Below are 18,941 nucleotides of genomic sequence, written 5' to 3'. Positions count from 1 at the left end.
TTTGATGGATTTTATCCATTTTATATTGGGTTATCTATTGCATGTGACCCATTCTATGTCTCTAGAAGCCTTAGAGTTTTCTCTTTGCCTTTAATATTAAAATTCACCGAGACATGACTAGGTATGGGTTTTCCCTTATCTCTTCTTTTTGTGTTCTTTCAGGTAGAGGTTATTTTGTTTCACTTTCTAGGATTATAAAAAAAAAGTTCTTTATTCTTTTGTTGTGTGTGAGTATATATATTCTTGATGCCAGTTCTTTGCCAGGTCTGTGTATCTCCCAGTTTATAACTAGTTTGTGTTCTTTAAGCTATTTTTTAAAGCTATTTATGAATGTAAACTTTTAAATGTAAGAAGTCAAATATATTAATATTTTGGAGTTAATGCTTTTGAGACTTAAATATTTTTCTATATTAAGATCTGAACGATAACTATATTTTCTACTAAGATTTCAAAAGTTTGATGTTTATGTCTTTAATTATTTTAGAGTTGATTTTCGTATACAGTGGTAGGTAGAGATCCAATTTTTATCTTTTTTCCCATATGGATTGTCATTTTGTTTTTTAGTTCCCTTTATTGAATAGTCTGTTCTTTGCCCATTGATCTATTATTCTGTCATATATCAAGGTTTGATTCATACATATCTCTCTCTGCTCTCTGTTCTAATCTGCTTGTCAGTTTATCTGTTCCTATACCAACTTATCACCATATTGGTATGGTATAGACATTTTATTCTGGATTATTACAGTGACATACCAGGCAAACTGAGATGTAATCACCCCACTTGTGGGCCATTCTAAAGAATTTTGATCTTATAGCATGTATGATGGGAAATTATTGAAGGACTTGAGCAGTTGAGTTATATGTTCTGATTTTTGTTTTCGAAGATCACATTGGTCAAGGTAGATGGGGAAGGGGGGATGGTGAGGGACAAGAGTGGAGGCAAGGGGACCAATCCTACGCTATTGCCAGAGTGTAGGTGAGAGATGGTAGTGGTCTTAGCAGCAGTAGTAGAGGTGGTGAGATGTGGACGGATTTGAGATGGAGGTAGAACCATTAGATCTTTCTGATTTCTTGAATGTGCTAGATGAGAGAAAGATAAAATTCAAATGTATTGTGTTTGGGGCTTGAACAGCAGCTGGGTGGATGGAGATGCCATTACTCAGATGGAGAATTCTGGGGAAGGGACAGTTTGTAAGTTTATGAGCCTTCAGATGAATTATAGTATGACTTTTAATTTGCTTATGCTTGGAAATGGCTTTATGGTTATGCATGTTTTATGGCTTGTTCATGCTCTTTCCTTTCCAAATAGGTGATTCTTCTTCAAAAACTGCAACCAGATCTCTTCTGGAATTCAGCACAACAGAGAGCTGTAAGCAAAGCCCAAATCACAAAATCCAGAGTAGCATTACCTTCTTATGTGGGAAAACCTTGGTGAGTCCACACAGAGTCACTTTGTAATGTTCCTTTTGTTAAAAATGTTTGCCCGTTAGGCATTCTTGCTATAGTATTTTTCCAGGAAGAATAAGTGAGCAAAATTAAAAACACAAACAGAACCATCAAACCACCAACCAAAACACCATCACCATTAAGAGCCAATATGTAAACAAACCCTAGCCCATAGTTACAACTTTTAAGTGAAACTTGACCTACATCCTGTATAAAACTACAATTCAAGGTGATTAGTGTGTTTAAACTCAAAACACTGTTTAGTGTTTACATTGTAAGCATAAATTTTTTTATTTCTAAAACTTCTTTTCCTAGCGTTTTATCTTGGTAGTTTTTAGAGCAATGCATTTATTTTTTTAAAAACTGTTTTTGTTTCCTCACTTACATTAAATTGGAGAGACCAGCATCTGTCTAGGAGAAGTCTTGGCCAATAGGTAATGGCCATTAATCATACTTTTTTTGAGTGTTACTAGTATTGCAAGGGGACATTATTTAAAGCATGATGTTTGTTCTTACTCTTGCATATTACATGTGAGTTGTTGGTTTTAATCTCTGGTATATAGAAAGGTACTTTCAGTAAATAATTGTTAGCTTTTAGGAGAAGCAATTTATATACAGATCTTACGAAAGTTCTCTAATCAGAGTAAGAACCCAAGTGTTTAGAAAAATAAGGTTGAGCGAACTCATGTGGGCTACCAGATTGCTTTAAAGTATCATTTTAGAATTTGGTGCTATGACTGTTGCATCTTCAGGCCCATAATGTCTCCTCTGAAGAACTTTAAAAATAGAACTTAACATTGTTAATTTTGGACCAGCCTGTCAGATGCACTCTTGTCTATGTTGAAACCTTAGAAAAAGATCTGTTTGCAGTGGCATGAAATATGGAGGTCTGTGTTACAGAATAAGCTAGCTGCTGCTTTAATTTTAACTGATTTCCTTCAAGAATTCTGTGTTCATCCTATGAGAACCAGAATTGCAAAGAACTCCCTAGATTTGCACATGGGAGTGTAGAGGTAAATTCGGTGTCACGTATCACCCAGCAGCGCTGTGGTTGACCATTTTGGAGTCGACCCTGGTTGCAGTCTGTGTGGAGGGGCTGCCCTTGAGTGTGGGGGTGTCTGAAGCGAGGCTGGTGTGTGAACTCGGTCGGGTCCAGATGGGCCTCCGTCCTCAGCTTACAGGAAGTATGAGGTCACATTTTCTGGCTTTGATTTTGTTGGCATTTGGTTAAGAGAACATTTGGAGTTTGAGAGTGGAAGGGCTCTGAGGATTGCCTCCCATGAGTTTACTGTGCTTGCATAGTTGGTGCAGTAGAACAGTTTTGGACCAGTTATACCAAAATTCCAACGTGATTTCACGAAGCTTTTGTCTCATAATTTCTGGGTTTGGGAACTTCTCGACGACCTTGATTAGCTAAAACAGTTGTGTCCTCTCTCCTTCCCCTTCTCGCTGCTTTTAAAATTTTCATTAGCCTTTACTGTTTCTAACTTTAAGGGGGGGGGAACCCCGTATGATATGCAGTATGGTAACTTAATTTTTAATTTTTTTTTAAAAATAGGGAACTCCTGAATTTGTAACTGCGACAGGCTGTGTGCATTACTTCGAGTGGAGGACTAGTGCCGCCTGCAAGAAAGACACGTTTAAAGCCAATAAAGAGGTAACAAGGGGACCCAAGGTCATGTGCTTACGAAGGACATTCTGGGACCTTTAAGATTTGAAATATTGGCACAAGCCTTTTGGGGTAAAAATCTTTTTTAGTTTTCAAATGCCATTTGAGCAGAGATGCCATGTGATTTAATTGTTAAAATGATGCTGGGTGGTTTTATTTTTAGGACAGGGCATTTAAAATATCCCAGGATGTCATTAGAAGTAGACTGGCTCCCCATCTACTCAGTTAGGTAGTTAGTTCGTTCTTGGTTTCTAGTACTGTGCAACTCAGTGACTGACATGGGTGACCTTATGTTTGGATTATTCACTCTCCCTCCTGGCGCCCATCTCCTCAGCCTTGGCGTGGCTTCTGGATGCTGTGAGTCCAGGCCAGGTGTCCCTAGCTGTTCAGTTCTTTGCCGGTTCCCCTCAGAGACTAGATGGCTGTTGTCGTTCCTTCCGCTCTTTCTCTGGTGTTTGGTCAAGTCATCCTTGGTGATTCGTGAAGTGTCCTCTCCCCGAGCGCAGAGACTGTTAGCTTGGCTTGGCTGTGTGGCTCTCCCCCCTGCCGCTCCTCCCCTCCAGGTCTGAAAGTGGTTTTATTACCTTAAAACAACCTCCACCAGAATCCACTCAACAAGCATTATACAAGGCCCCCCCCCGGTCTGAAAGTGGTTTTCTGTGCTTCTCTAGGCGACAGGCTTCACGGGTTGATTATTTTCACATCTCTCCATTAAGTTTTATGTTCTGAAGGGTTGAGTTCAAAGACTCTCTTAGGCTCTAGGAACTGAAAATGGGAGTAATCGGTTATTTTCACTGATGGCCCAATGCAATGTCATTCAAGAAGGGCAAAAAGAGAGGATTCGTTTTTAAAAAATAAAGCCAAATGAAGCTATAAATAATAAATGATCAGTGGTTTTTCAAATATGGCAGTCTTTAAAAGAAAAGACAGTCTGGTAATGGAAGTGAAAGAGGCAAAATGTTGCCTCCTGGAAAAGAGCATAAGGGACACTCCGTGAGAAAAAAATTTCAAGTGTGGAAAGAGTCAAGGCCTAATACAGTGACACTGACCTTGAGGTCACGGTGTCAGATTTAAACCTTGAATTTTAATGCTTCAGTTAACCTGTGTGCCAGCACACGGTTCGTGGCAGGAAAAGCATCTGAGAACCATAGAGGGATGTGCCTCCTCCTCTCCTGTGGGACCTCAGAGCTGTCTGGGCCCCACAGAAGTCCTCCTGGGCTCTGGTTCTCCAGCTCAACAGTGATACCCATTTTTCCTGTTTTTTTTTTTTAAAGATTTTATTTATTTATTTGAGAGAGAGAATGAGATAGAGATAGAGAGCATGAGACGGGGGAGGGTCAGAGGGAGAAGCAGACTCCCTGCCGAGCAGGGAGCCCGATGCGGGACTCGATCCTGGTACTCCAGGATCATGACCTGAGCCGAAGGCAGTCGCTTAACCAACTGAGCCACCCAGGCGCCCCATTTTTCCTGTTTTGACGAGTGTCTTCTTGCCTTGCTTTTCTGAACTGACTGTTATGTCTCCCACTACCTGGGGAAAAATTGCTTTGCAAAATAGATACATAAATAGCTACTTGTTTTCTATTTTCTTTGTGTTGGAGGTCAGAAGTCACAGACTATAGCCCCTGGGCCAAAGCCCGGCCCCGGCCTGTGTTTGTACAGCCCCAGAACGAAGAACAGTTTTTACATTTGTACAGGATTGTGAAAAAAGCAAAGAAGAACAAGACAGACCTGTGTGACTCGAGCCTAAACTATTTACTTTGTTTGCCCTTTATAAGAAAGTGAGGGGGCCCCTTGCTCTAAATCAGTTTTTGATGTTTGAGGGGAGAAGTATAGTCCATGTTTTTTCTCAAAACAGTGACATTTAATTTCTCTTAGAAGCTGATCTAAAGATGGATGAGAAATGTGCACTTTGTCCTCAGCGAGCCTCTCTTTAGGTCTAGTTGGCAGCCGGGGCTTTATTCATTCAGTTTTCATTTATGGAGGGCCTGTCGTGGGCCAAGAAGTAGGAATTTCATTAAATTTTGAAAGGGTTCTTGCTTTTAGAGAACGCCTAGACGGAGGGGATGGAGGGCAGGTCCTCGTTCACAGCCTGGATCCGTCGTGCCTCAGGTACGGGTGAATCGAGACCAGAAGAGTGGAGGAGCGCGGCGGTCGCTGAAGCGAGCGGGTTTCCTCTTCTCTGTCTTCAGTAAGGTTTGATTCCACCTTTCCACCTTACAGGCGATCCTATCGCTTCAAAAACTGTAGTGAATGTTTTATGTTAAAAAAAAAAAAAGCAATCCAGATTTGGTTTAGTGTCACTGGAGTCTGGATTTCCGTACCTCATTTCGGTTGTCAGTTGCTTTGTCCGATTTAGAATAATTGGGGGGTGAAGCTCACGGTAGTTCAGACACTGTCCTTACAGACTGCCAGTATAATGCTTGTTGAGTGGATTCTGGTGGAGGTTGTTTTAAGGTAGTAATTTCTTTGAAATGTTTTGGACGTATGTCCTCTTACCATAGCACTCCTGGGAACACAGAGAATTCAGGACTGGCGTGCTCGTGTTCTTACCAGAGTTACATAAATGCAGTTCATATATGTCCGGCGCTAACAAGTTGATTCACTATGTGGTGTGTGAGGCTGGCCAGCGGCCTCCTTCCCCCGTGGCTACATTCCTGCTCTTATGAATGTCTCCATTGCTTTGCTCCGTGGAGCAGGAAGTGGGGAGGACTTTCCCCAGGAGCCTTGACTGTTTTTCCGATGCTCGCTCCAGTTCTGTGGGGTGCTGTGTTAGGCGTGTCTTCTGTTCCTTCCTGGAGTAGAGAGCCAGCCAGAAGTGGCTAAAACTGCCTCGAGCCGGGCGTCCGCAGACCTTGCTTACTGGAATCTCTCAAGCCTTTGGTGAAACTGAGCTAGCTGAGAACTACGAGCTCTTTCAGACGTGGCCCCGCTTTCCTTCCTGCCAGCTGCCAGCCTGCTCCCTTCTCTCAGAGGCCTTCATTTTGTAGCTGGGGAGTTGCCCCTTGTGTCCCGTTCCCACCGCCGGCCCGATAGCTCCCTGCTTGAGTTACTGTTTCTGCATTACCTTGCTGGAGGATGACAGGCTTTCCATTTGCAGGATGATGGACATCGTAGTCACTTTTCACTGGAGCCTCATTACAGTCTGCAGGAATCCCTTTGATTTTGGTTGCTTTTCTGCAGGGTGCAGTGTGAGGCCTGGCATCTGGCCTTCTGACCTAGCTGACTTTGTGTGCCTGCCCCCCCAACCTCCCCCAGTCATCAGTGGGACCACTGATCTGCTGTGGGTGTGGGGAGAGTTTGCCTTAGGGGTCTGGTTGAAAGGAGTTCACGTGTCCCCTGAGGCTTCGAGGAGGTGCCGGTTGACTTGATCCATTAGATCTCTGTGAAATCTCTGAGAACTGGACTGGGGAAAAGGGTTAGTAGGTCAGAGCATTCCTGCAGGTTTGGTAGCATCTTTCTAAGAAAAATTTGTTAGCTAAACAGTAAGCAGTTAACTTTTGTCATAGAGATCTATCTGCCTGTGAATACCCTCAGTCTAAGAGACCGAACGCATATCGCTTTTGCACCATCGTAAAGTGGAAAAATCGTAAGCAAACCACTGTAGGTCAGGGACTGTCTGTTGATCAGGGATTCAGTTTGAAGGCAGAACTGACAGGACCTGCTGATGGTTTTGGATGTAGAATGTCAGGGTCTATGATGATCTTAAGGTTTTAGCTTGAGCAGCTGGTTGAATGCCGAGATGGAGAGTACTGGACTAAGAGCAGGTTTGCAGGGAGAAATCAAAGGCCCATTTATTTTTATTATTCTTTTTTTTTACTTTATTAGTTTTTTATTGTTTAAATTTTTTATTTTTTATTCAATTTAGTTAACATATAGTATATTATTAGTTTCGAGGGTAGAATTTTTTATTTTTTATTTAACTTAGTTAACGTGGAGTGTATTACTAGTTTCAGGGGTAGAGTTTAGTGATTCATCAGTGGCATATAACAAACACCCAGTGCTCATTTTTAAATATTAAATTTGAGATGCTTTTGGGTATCTAAGTGATAATGGGAAGTAACAGTAACAAGTAACATTTATATGAACTTGACAGGAACTGTCCCAAGAACTTTACCTACATAAACTCATTCAGCCCTTATAGCAACCCTCTGAGCTAACGACTGTCATTATTTCCATTGGACACGTGGGGAAACGGAGGCACAGAGGTCAGATTGGCTCACGGTCGTACTGTCAGCAACCAGAGTTTGGAGCCGAGCATTCTGTCTCCAGAGTCTGCTGATAAACTAGATCTACTGTGGTTGGCTCGGAAGTCTGGAGTTGGGCAGGAGATGAGCGTAGACAGGGAAGTGACCAGAGAAGTCAGGTGTGGAGCATCTCTGCATTAAGGGTTGGAAGGGAGATGAAGAATGTTCCCAGGAGGCTGAGAAGGAGCAGCCAGCGGGTGGAGGGAAACCCGGAGCCTCTGGGGGACCAGACAGCAAAGGAAAGAATGGGGTTGGGCAGTAGGGAAGGGCCAGTGGCACTTGAATGCCACTGTGAGTGAGGCCGGGGGAAGGCTGAGAATGCACATCACGTCTGCAGCAGGTGGTTGATGGTGACTGGGTGGGGGTGATTTTGGTGTGGTGTGGACAGCAACCTCCTGTGCCCATGTTCAGGAAGAATGGAAGGGGAGGAAGGGGAGTGGACGAGGATGGACCAGTCAGGTAATTTCACCATAAATTGCAGAGCTCCAGGATGAGGGCCGAGGGCAGTGGAGGGGTGAGGGAGGTCATCTGTAAGCTGGCAGATACTATAGCGTGCTGATGGAGATGGGGCAGTCGGGAGGCAAAGACGTGGTTCTCAATGCAGAGCAGCTGAGGCACTTGTTGACCTTTGTTTCTTTTGTCTCCGGGGGACCCCACGGCCTGATAGACCCTAAGCAGTGGAGACTGGTGTTCTGTGACATTGGTCAAAGGCTCTGCTGAGCCGGTACCCCAAGAAGGTGGGTGTCCAAGACTCACTTTTTCTCTTCCTCTCTGCCAGGTGCCGTGCTATGCATTTGATGGAGAGCTCAAGAAGCATGACTTAAATCCACTGATCAAGATTAGCGGGGGTTACTTGGTGGATGACTCTGACCCGGACACTTCCCTGTTCATCAACGTTTGTAGAGACATAGGTAGGTTTGGGGGTGGTGGTGGTGAAGGATTTCTTAGAAGGCTTCGCTATCTTTGCCCTTCCACCATTATTCCTAGTTGGATATCCATGTCATTGAGTCGGCCCTCTAAGGACGCAGAAAGATGTTCTCTGTGCATAAGCCCACCCCTGGACCCCCAGTCAGTTCTGGTTCCATCACTGATTTTATCCAGACTGTTGGTCCATCTCAGTGAGTTCTCTCTGCCAGACATTTTGGTTCCAGGAATCTCGGGTATCTGACTTTCAGTGAGATGGTGGGAGAATGAACGGCGTGGGTGTGCTTGGCACCCCGAACCAGCTGCAGCAGGATGAGTCAGCCTTCCTGGGAGGGGCCGTGGGGAGGACGGCCTCGAGCCATCAATGGGCTTTGAGTTGCAGGCCAGGTGACAGGGAGAGAAGGATGGTCCAGTGACCTTGTGAACTGGGTTGTGATGCATATTTTGTCCTAAGCCAACTTCCTGCCTCGCTTCCTCCTTAGGTGCCAGAAGTGGTGTGAGAAGCTTGGGTGTCTTTGCTAAATAAACTGAAGGCTGTAAATGGTCTTTATCTAAATAGGGCGTTAAGAAGTTTTACTAAGCCTTTGTTTTGTCAGCACTTTCTAGAACCTAGCTTTATGTGTTTTTCAGGGAGTTGTTAGTTCCGTAGACCAAGACTTGTTTTTCTCCTACACCAGCAGCAATCGTGTCACGAGTAAATTAGCAAATGAAAAGATCATTGTTAGTGTTTTCTTTATGTTCCTGTTTCTTACATTGTACATGGGACTTTGGCCTTAGAAAAGTTTGGAAAAAATATTAGGAATAAACTCAGTACAGGAGGGTGTGGCTGGGTGATAAATATATGAGTTTACGGTGAATTGTACAAATACATTAGGTACCATTTTGATTATTTCTAAACAGTTTTAAAACGTGCGTATACTACATACGTGCTTCACTAAAAGTGACCAGTGGTAATTTTAGATTTTTTGTGTGTCAGGCTCTTTACATCATTCCTGTGTTCTCCAAGGACGGCTTTTAACGTTCTTTTGGAAAAAGGCAGACAGACAAAGCCTGTGTCTTAAATGGGCCCATAGCTCAAATTTGATTATAAAGCTGAAGAGTCTTGCAGATGATTGAATTCATTTTAGTTTAGAAAACATTAAGATTCCTGGTCTTTTATCATTTTGAGGATTATCTGAATTCAGTGGAGATTTTCTTACAAAAGTTTTTTCTTTCTGATTATTGGCAGTTTGGGTTGAACTTCAGTGACTTTGACTCATAGTAATTTTGTAAATTTATAATTCAGAAGTTAAAAAAAAAAATGGACTTACCGGTTTCTGTCCAGATATTCTCCATCCCCAGGAAGTTGCCTCGGGCCGCAAACCTTGTTGATAGTGACCCTGAGAACCTCAGGAGCAGTTGTGGGCTTGTGGCTGTGTGTCCGCTCTGCACGCTCAGGGCGCATGCCTCCGGTTTTGCCTTCAGTAAACCAAGGGATCTGCTGAGCCGTGGGGGCAAGCGGCACAGCAGGGACACAGTGTGGACTCAAGCCACCCCCCGGTGCAGTTTTGCGGGACGGCCTTGACCCCCTAAAGGTCCACCTTCTGTCATACTGGAGAAGATAGAGCTTTAGTGGAAGACCCCCTCTGGTTGAGAAGGCTTGAAAGACCAGGCTGGGCCATAGCTACTTCTTTGTGGGGCACATGTTTTTTGAGCCCCTGTCATGTGCGAGGCCCTGAGTCACAGCCCTGGATGGAGCTAGAGTTAGGTACGGTACCAGTCACGGGCCTGGGAAGCGAGTAAGGCCACCGCCGTGTACAAGCAGAGCTGCACGTTGTTCCGGGCACATCTAGACGTTCTCTGATCCTCTCCCAAACCGCCGTGTACAAGCAGAGCTGCACGTTGTTCCGGGCACATCTAGACGTTCTCTGATCCTCTCCCAAACCGCCGTGTACAAGCAGAGCTGCACGCTGTTCCGGGCACATCTAGACGTTCTCTGATCCTCTCCCAAACCGCCGTGTACAAGCAGAGCTGCACGTTGTTCCGGGCACATCTAGACGTTCTCTGATCCTCTCCCAAACCGCCGTGTACAAGCAGAGCTGCACGTTGTTCCGGGCACATCTAGACGTTCTCTGATCCTCTCCCAAACCGCCGTGTACAAGCAGAGCTGCACGTTGTTCCGGGCACATCTAGACGTTCTCTGATCCTCTCCCAAACCGCAGTTGGATAGTTGTGTCGTTAGAGCAAAGTTACAGAGATAGCAAGTGGTGGTTTTACGATCTCAACCCAGAGCTGTATGTAGGTTCTTTCCATGAATCTCCTCATCTTCCCACCAATCCACGGAGTGCCTGCGTTTTCGAAAGTTTGTTTATAGCTTGGAGAGGGGGATAATGCTCAAGTTAGTGTATCTTTAGAAAAGGGAGGTACGTACATTCCTTGAGTACAAATTACACGATAGTCCCTGTTTCTCATCGCCTCTTCCACTACAGGTGCAGAGTGAGTGCCTTGCAGTCTTGCCTCTGCTTCCCAGCAGCCCCAGGGGGCAGGACGCACGCACTTCATGCATCTGGAGAGGCCCCTGGTGCGCCCGTGGTCTCTCAGAATGGGGTTGGATCCTAGCTTGTTTGTTGTTTCCAGACTTCTGCTACTTTGGGTTACTTTGAGGACTTTCAGAACTTGGGTGATTGCTGTCAAGGGACTCCTGTGCGTAAGGTTGAGTGTGATTACCTGTCCTGAGGTACAGTCTGACGGAGCATCACACGTGATGTCTTACAGACTCGCTACGGGACTCCAGTCCGCAGTTGCATGGCTGTCCCCCCGGCACGGCTGCCTGCCTGGTGAGAGGGGGCCAGGCCTTCGACGTCGGCCAGCCCAAGGAGGGACTGAAGCTCATGAGCAAGGACAGGTGGGTCTGCGTTGGTGTGTGTAAACCTCAGCAAGTCCCTACAGATGCTTGTGAAGTCATCCGTGGTTGCTACCAGTCACATAGGCTGCTTTGCTTGTTGATTGTCTGATTACTGGTCATTACAGCCATTAAAGACGAATATCCTGATCCATCCCATATCCATACTGGTGTTCGGTTCATGAAATAACCCCTACCTTAAGGCGTGTGCTGATAGTTTCCGTGTTACTCATGAAGTTGCTTTTGTGTCCCCCGTCCTCTGTCCTTTGAGAACACCGTCGTGGAGGGGCAGCTTGCTCCTTGCCTGGGTGTGGTGGGCACCCTCGTGCCCGGTGTGCGGAGGTTTGTTTCTTACGATACGCTGTGTTCTCGGTACGTGCTCTCTCACTGCCTTCCTTCGTACCTTGAATTAGCAGAGAGAGGTTTTTGTCCAGCGTGTCCCATGCCAGCCCATCTTAGATCACGTCGTAGATTCCAGAGGCCTTTGGTAGAAGCCTTGCTGTGGCTTGTTCTAGCACGGAACTGGTGGTGTGTCGGGGCGGGTGCTTGTGTCCACAGAAGACTCTGGAGCATAACCTAAATTTAAAAATGTTTGGGAGGTTTCTATATGTGTGTCTGTATTAGTTTGCCGGGGCTGCCGTAACGAAGTGCCATAGGCTGGCTTCAGCAGCAGAAATTTATTTCCTCTCCATTCTGGAGGCTGGGAGTCCAAGGTGTCAGGAGGGCTGGTTCCTTCTGAGGCCTCTGTCCTTGCCTTGTAGACGGCCACCTTCTCCCTGTGTCCTCACATGGTCTCTTCCCTCTGTGTGTCTGTGTCCTGGTCTCTCCTTCTGATAAGGATGCCAGTCATATCTGGTTAGCGCCACGCCCACACGCCCCGCACTCCCGTGGCCTCATTTTTACTTCATCACCTCTGTGTAATAAGCCTTGTCTTCGAATACAGTCACATGCTGAGGTCCTGGGGATCAGGGCTGTGGAATGTGAGTGTAGGGGGACACCATTCGTCCCATCACACTGTCCTGAGTGACAGGTGGGTGACTCCTCACAGCGGAGAGGAGACGCTGCACAACGTGGGCATTGAGTGAGAGTTCGAGCTTGTCTTCGGAGAAGAGGGAGGTCCCGTGTTTTCGGCGGCTCTGTGGCCTGCGCGCCAGGAATAGCAGGCGTGTCCTGCTGGGAGACCCCTGCGCACTCGGGCGGCTGGGGCTCTTCCTGGCTGTGGGAGGTCACAACGGCTGGGCCACTTGGCTGTCTTCAGGTTGAAGAGAAAAAGATCTTGGCTTCCACTTACAAGTTATTGTTTAGAGAAGAAGTAGTCGTGCAGCCTCATGGACAGAGATGTGCTCAGCCTGCTCGGCTGTGTTTATTTTGTTTTCTTCGATCGTTTATAGTTTTTTTTGTTTGTCTTATTCGAGCAGCTTTTCTTAGTATTTAAATTTACATGTTGGTCATTTTATTTATTTTTAAAAAGAAAATAGCATTCATTGAAGTTTACTTAAAATCAGTTTTTTTTTTTTTTAAAAATGGAAATCGAAGGTATTTCATGCTATGGCTTCCTTTATAGTTTAGTGTTCATTCCTGTTACCCCTGGCCCCCAACTGAGTGAGCTGAATGCTCAGGGCAACAGATCAATTTGAGTGTAGTTCATACTTTATAACACTCTTTCCTCAACGTGTATTATTCAGGCTTGTCCTGAGTTACGTGAAAGAAGGGGCCGGGGAGCTAGACTTCTGTGACGGTCACAGCCCGGCAGTGACGATCACGTTTGTCTGCCCGTCGGAGCGCAGAGAGGTGAGTGGCTTGTCTTTGGAGGACTTTCCAGCAGCGCGCGTTAGCGTGGGCTGTCTAGGAGAGTGCATCTAGGGGTGGGGCGGGGCGGTGGGTCTGGGGGCAGGAGAGGGGGAGCGAGAAAGGGGCAGCCGCGGTGGAATATCCGGGAAGACGTGCTTCCTGGGGTCGACTCTCCTGCACATGTGAGGGTCTCCGGGGGACAGCAGCTTGGCGTTTGCTATTTCTCACCAACCCGGAGGGGCCCCTGCGTGTGTTGCTGCAGGATGGTGTGTTGATGGAGGATGGCGTTTTCTAGTTTGTGTGAGATGATTTTAAGTGATTCATGGAAAGATTTTTAAAATTTATATAGTAATGCTGATTTGAATGACTGTTTGAAAAGCCATATATATAATTTCAAACCTGTGATTTCCTAGCTAGTATTTGTTAGGATGAGGCAAGGTAAAAATAGCTGATTGGTTTATGGAAACATAGTACGAAATGAGTGGACCAGATGGTGTGCAGCCCTGGCCGAGCTTCTGCGGGCCAGTGGCCGGAGTTTGGGGGCCACTCAGGTAGGAGAGTCCTGGCCAGAAGGAAGGTTCTTACTCGAGGGTCTCACAGTGGGGCGTTTCAGCCCCTCCTCCCACACTCGCAAGCGGGTGCCTGACCCTGTCCTCTGGCTGTTCACTCAGTTCTAGCACACTTTTAAACTCCTCGCGGGTAGGGCCGGAGTCTGGTTGTCCTTGGGCCCATGCCTGGCCGTGTTGCACGTGTCCGTTGCTGTTCGAGTGTTCTAGCAGGTGCGGGGTGCTGATGGAAGGGAGATAGCCCCCGGGGAGGAAGGGCAGGGCTTTCCTCTCATTTATTTCTGTCTCCTCATAATAGAATGAAGGAGGAGGAGCTGAATTCTTTGGCGAGGGAAGCAAGCTCCCCCTCCCCACAAACAAACATGGAATTTGGTCTGGTTTCTTGCTGGCAGCTGGCCTGTTTTGTGGGGGGGATGTGGAGACAGAGTGTAGGCCAGGCCAGCTTTCCATTTTATGTCTGCAGTCTTGCAGGGCCACGTGGCGTCCGCTTAGCAAAGACCTGACTGATGAGCGGTCGACGTGAGCTCTGAAGGTGAATGTCAGGGAACATTTGTGGACACTTGCAGATGTGGGGTGAGAGTCTTCAAGCCCCATGAGACAGGTGTTCCAAGCTGGCAGGGGTCTTTGTGTTGCCCTTTCCTCCCTGTACGTTCAGGGAGGAGCGGTTCATTCCACCACAGTGAGGCGAATCGGGAGTTTCCCTCCTTTCTTCTCCCTGGGATACAGGGTGCTTGGTGGCATTAGGAAAGGAGGCCGGTTTGTTTTTTGTGGAGTGAAAGGTTCCATTTCCAGCTTAACTGTTCACCGGACAGAACTGGGTGACATACGACACCTTAACGCTTGAGGGTTTCTTTAAGTGTTTACACAGGCTTACTGAATGCCCTTAGGAGCTGGAATTTTAGTCAGTGTTCACTTTGTCATATAGACCTTTTTAAAAAAGCTTTATTGAATTTACATACTATAATGTTCCCCTGTTTCAAGTACAACGAAATGGTTATTAGATATTAACTGAATTGTGCAACCACCAGCACGATCGAATGTGAGAACATTCCATCACCCCCGAAGAAACCTTGCACCCAGGACAGTCACTCCCATTGAACCCCCAGCCCTGGCAGCTGCTAGTGACTTTCTGTCTCCATGGACTTGCCTTTTCCTCTCTGATGAGTGAACCTTGCGTGGTGGGGCCTTTTGTGCCCGGCTTCAGTCACTCGGTGCTCGGCACCCCAGCCCTAGGTGTCCAGCTTCCCCAAGCCAGGTGGTTAAAGCCTCGATTTTGAGTCAGACCTGGACTTGCAGCTCTGTGTCTTATAAGTTGTGACCTGTGTGTGTAGCCCTGGTGCTTCGTCCCGTGCCTGGCACGGGGCAGGCGCTCAAGAAACGTTTGCCGAGGGGTGTTTCCTGGAAGCGGCGAGGCTATTCCTGGTACGAAGACCAGCGAGGCCTTTCTCCCAAAGATGGTGGGAGAGGGTGCACTGCACTCTGGTCAGCAGTGATTGCATCCTTCCCTGTTCACACCAAACACGAGCATCTGAGCTCACGTTTGTAAAAGCAGGTCTTTGGCAGAATTCGGGTTTGTGGCGGGTGATGCCCTGGCTTCCCCCAGGGGCAGGAGCAGATTCAAGGACCGGTGAGGTGTGTCCGAGACCCCCTTTGACAACCTGAAGAAAGGGGTTACGGACCATCTCCCCAGACACACACACACGGTGACTTCTACTCAGCTTGGGGGTTCATCTGGCCAGCTCCCTTCAGCTCCGATAGAAAGGAGGGGACAGACCATGTGCCTCCACAAGTCATGGCTGCTTGCGGAGGCTGTGGCTGTCGGGTGATGTCGAGTCCAGGCTGGACCTCGGGTGTGACTCTGAAAGAGACAAGAACAGTTGCAAGTAAACAGGGTGGTTATATGCCAAGTGCTAGAACTGTGTTAGGGGTAGTTATCATTCAGAAACAGGAACGGAAGAACGTAAAAACCCAACAACGTACCTTTGAGCTTTTCAGAAGTATGGAAAATCTGCATTTAAAAACACTAATTTTGCTCCTTTCAAATTGTTTCTGATAGGGCACCATTCCCAAGCTCACAGCAAAATCCAACTGCCGCTACGAAATTGAGTGGATCACTGAGTATGCGTGCCACAGAGATTATCTGGAAAGTAAAACCTGCTCTCTGAGCAGTGAACAGCATGACATCACCATTGACCTCCAGCCACTCCGACAGGACGGAGGTGAGGGGTGCTTTGAAATGAAGCAGGAAGGGGGAACGTGTGCAGAGGGGCCCACTTCGCCTCTGCCCCTGGGTGGGTGTTTCCGAAAGGGGCTCGGGTGTGCTTGAAGTGATGCCCTCACCCTCTAGCACCTGTGGACCTAACAGAGCCTCTCCTCATCTATTCCTCTTTCTTTAGCTCTGTCCTCCTCTTACTACGCTTCAGATGGAAAGGAATATATGTTTTATTTGAATGTCTGTGGAGAAGTTGAAGTACCGTTCTGTAGTAAGAAAGAAGCCGCCATTTGCCAAGTAAAGAAGAATGAACCCTCTCAAATCAAAGTAGCAGGAAAATACCAGAATCAAACCCTCCGGTGTGTAAACAGTAATTTTCAAGTGCATTGTGTCTGTTCTTGTGAAACATAACCGACCTCCCTTGTCTCCTTCCTCCTTCCATTTTCCATAAAGTACAGGCAGGTCCGTTAAGCCAGCATTCCTTCCTGTTTGACGTAGGCGAGTTGCCATTTGTCACTGAACCTGGCTTTCCAATAGGACTGTTTCTGTGAAAACTGTTCGTTTTATCATCTGGTGTGTGTAAGGAACCACGGTGTAGGAAAGGTATTTAATCAGTTTAAGAGTTGATTTGGCCTTTGTATTTTAAAATGGGTTTTTCTGAGGAGTTCTGATTTTTCCCTGGCAGTTTGAGAATCTGAAATGCCGTTAGCATTGCATCAAAGTTTGAAACAACTAAGAAAACGCATTCAGTACAATTCCTGTGACCCTTAATTTGGTAGCTATCTTCACAAAAGCGTTATGAAAATGTAGCTCTCTGCAAATGAGTATTGTCCAGGATCCCTCAGGTAAGACTGTGTTTACGGCAGTTGCTACATACACTGTGTGTTTCTTGGGCCTTATTTATTTTGTACAAAATCCAAAACAAGAGTGGAAGAGTTTTCATGCTCACAGCAAAACCTTCAGTGCTTTCTTCCAGCCAGCTATTACTTTGAAGTAAGAGGACGACAAGCCCATACATTTGGAACTCATTTCCTTTAGACGTTTTTCCCCAGCTGGGCAGAGAGCTTGCTGTTTTATGTCAGTCCTGATTTGTTGATGGTATGCAAAAGGCTTCATGTAGAAACGTGTAACAATTCAAGTTTCTTTCTTGGTTCTCCCAAACCCGTGTCTGTGTGTTGCAAACATCTAGATACTCCGACGGAGACCTCACCTTGATCTATTCCGGAGGGGACGAATGCAGCTCTGGGTTCCAGCGGATGAGCGTCATAAACTTCGAGTGCAATAAGACGGCAGGTGAGTGCCGGCGGTCTGTCCTTGCCCTTTGCAGTGATGGGAGCACGTGTGTTCTTGGGAGCGGCGTGCGGTCGGACCAGGCAGACCTTCTCCTTTGGACGTGGCCACCTCTGGTCCCCAGACGAGGTTGCTCTCTTGGAGCGGGCAGGAGTACCCCTTCCATCCCACCCCACCCACGACACACACATCCTGTTTCCATTTTCCTCTGCTCTCTGTTTGTTTTGGGAAGGGGCCCAGCACTGGGCTTGCTGGGAAAGCGTTTCTGTCTCGAATTCTGGCTTGCACCGAAGTGAGTGCTGGTCCAGCAGGGTGGGTTTACTCCCCACCCTCAAGGGGTGGTCACTAAAGAGCTCTTCTTTTCTGAAGTTAGTCTCAAGACGACCCTTTATGCAAACGAGTGGCCCAAACGAGTGGCCACGTGGTGGAGGCTGGACATGGGGGATTGCAAGAGGTCACCGGGCAAGTTTAAGTGGAACGTTTGGTTTTTCTGAGAGATTAGGATAAGCTTTCTTGAGGTCATAATGGCGCCAGCAGTTCAGAAAGCCGTGCTGTGGTCCGTATCTTGAAGCTCTCGGGCGCAGTCTGCATCTGCAGCAAAGTGATGGGATCCCATCATCATCAGAGAGCCGTCCCGTCCGTCGGCCTCCAGGCTGGGACCCCAGGTGTGTGCAGGCGGACTGAGCCTCTGCACGGAGCTCTCGTTTTGGAGCTGGCCTGGTTCCAGTCGGCCGTATAGCCGCAGAGGCTCAAGAGGCTGCCCCACCCCTGAGGGTCTTTCTGGCTCTTCGTTCTGTTTGTTTTTTGCGTTTCTATGGCAGAGCTTTGACCAGTGGTCATGAGGCAGGTTCCTCTGTGATTCAGCAGGGGCTCAGGGAGAGGCAACTGCACATGGCGTGCCTGTTCTAGAACCTCGAGCCTATGACGGTGAAGGGGGCCAGGGAGGTTGTGACGGGCACCAGGCTCTAATAAATTGCCTCGGGAACAGGCGAGGAAGGATCCTGGAGTGGAGCAGACGGGAAGGCTTTAAATCAAAGTGCCCTTTACTCCTGCCCCCCCCCCCCCCCCCCCCGCCTCCACCTCTGCTTGTCTTCTCAGAGCGTGCACTCCAGTCTCACCCTGGAGTCTGCTTGCTGGCCCTTTTGATAACATCCACGTTCAAGTGGATTTGTTCAGCATACGTTTTGTCCTGATCTATCTGCTTAGATCCCATGAGGCCCAAGGATACCGTAATGGCTGTGCGCTTTCCAGGCGCTCAGACTGGGAGTATAGAGGGAGAGACGGCACGGTGCCCGGAGTGCGGGTCGTGCAGGCTGGACCAGGGCTGGGGGCGAGTGTTGCACCCCGGACCTTGTCAGGAGGGAGGCAGCGAGTTAGCGGTTTGGGGTGTGGGCAGCGAGGAGGATCAGGGCTGTCAGGGAAAGAGGAGGTGCTGCTTGGTGAGCTCTGTGGGCCGAGTCGGAGTAAGCCAGGCACGCAAGTAGGGTGGCTGTGGGGACCAGTCTCTGTGGCAGAGGGAGCAGCTCATGCAAAGGCCTGAGTGTGGGCAGGTGTGACTGGCTCAGAGCTTCGGATTCAGAATGCACATGGCTAAAGATGACCCTCAAATGGAGGGTGAGAAATTTGTACGTCCTGCAGAGGAGTTGGATTTTCTGTAGAAATCAGTGTGGAGTCCCCAGGACTTGAGGTGGAGGGTGAATGACTCTGGTTTGGGTGCCTCTCGCATGTGGTTTGAATGCCCCCCTGCTGCCCTCCCCAGACCCCCCATCTTTCTTCCATCCTTCTCACCTCTTCAGGCTTTTCGGGGACTGTCTCTGAAGTCCAGCCCTTTCACTACGTCCCCAGGCCTGGGAAATGCACCCTGCTCCTCACACTGTGTCCCCAGGCCTTCAGGCCCCCGGGCGCCCGCCCTCCCCTG

General features: G+C 47.6%; 1 protein-coding gene across 2 annotated transcripts in view; it reads left to right on the top strand.

The window, feature by feature from the left end:
• IGF2R (insulin like growth factor 2 receptor) overlaps window positions 1-18,941 on the top strand; it is a 101,132-nt gene that overhangs the window by 26,465 nt on the left and 55,726 nt on the right. For both annotated transcript variants that reach the window (XR_013441035.1, XM_036110047.2), the window contains exons 3-10: window positions 1,310-1,431; window positions 3,005-3,103; window positions 8,138-8,270; window positions 11,038-11,167; window positions 12,850-12,955; window positions 15,578-15,740; window positions 15,918-16,092; window positions 16,923-17,026. Coding sequence is in view for 1 of the 2 variants with exons in the window: in XM_036110047.2 (XP_035965940.2) it covers window positions 1,310-1,431; window positions 3,005-3,103; window positions 8,138-8,270; window positions 11,038-11,167; window positions 12,850-12,955; window positions 15,578-15,740; window positions 15,918-16,092; window positions 16,923-17,026 (1,032 nt within the window). In the remaining variant the exon portion in view is untranslated. The remainder of the gene's footprint in view (window positions 1-1,309; window positions 1,432-3,004; window positions 3,104-8,137; window positions 8,271-11,037; window positions 11,168-12,849; window positions 12,956-15,577; window positions 15,741-15,917; window positions 16,093-16,922; window positions 17,027-18,941) is intronic.

The sequence above is a fragment of the Halichoerus grypus genome, chromosome 9 (assembly GCF_964656455.1).
Source record: "Halichoerus grypus chromosome 9, mHalGry1.hap1.1, whole genome shotgun sequence".
NCBI lineage: Eukaryota > Metazoa > Chordata > Mammalia > Carnivora > Phocidae > Halichoerus > Halichoerus grypus.
Note: the sequence above shows the minus strand (reverse complement) of the source record. Positions and strands in the feature narration are given on the sequence as shown.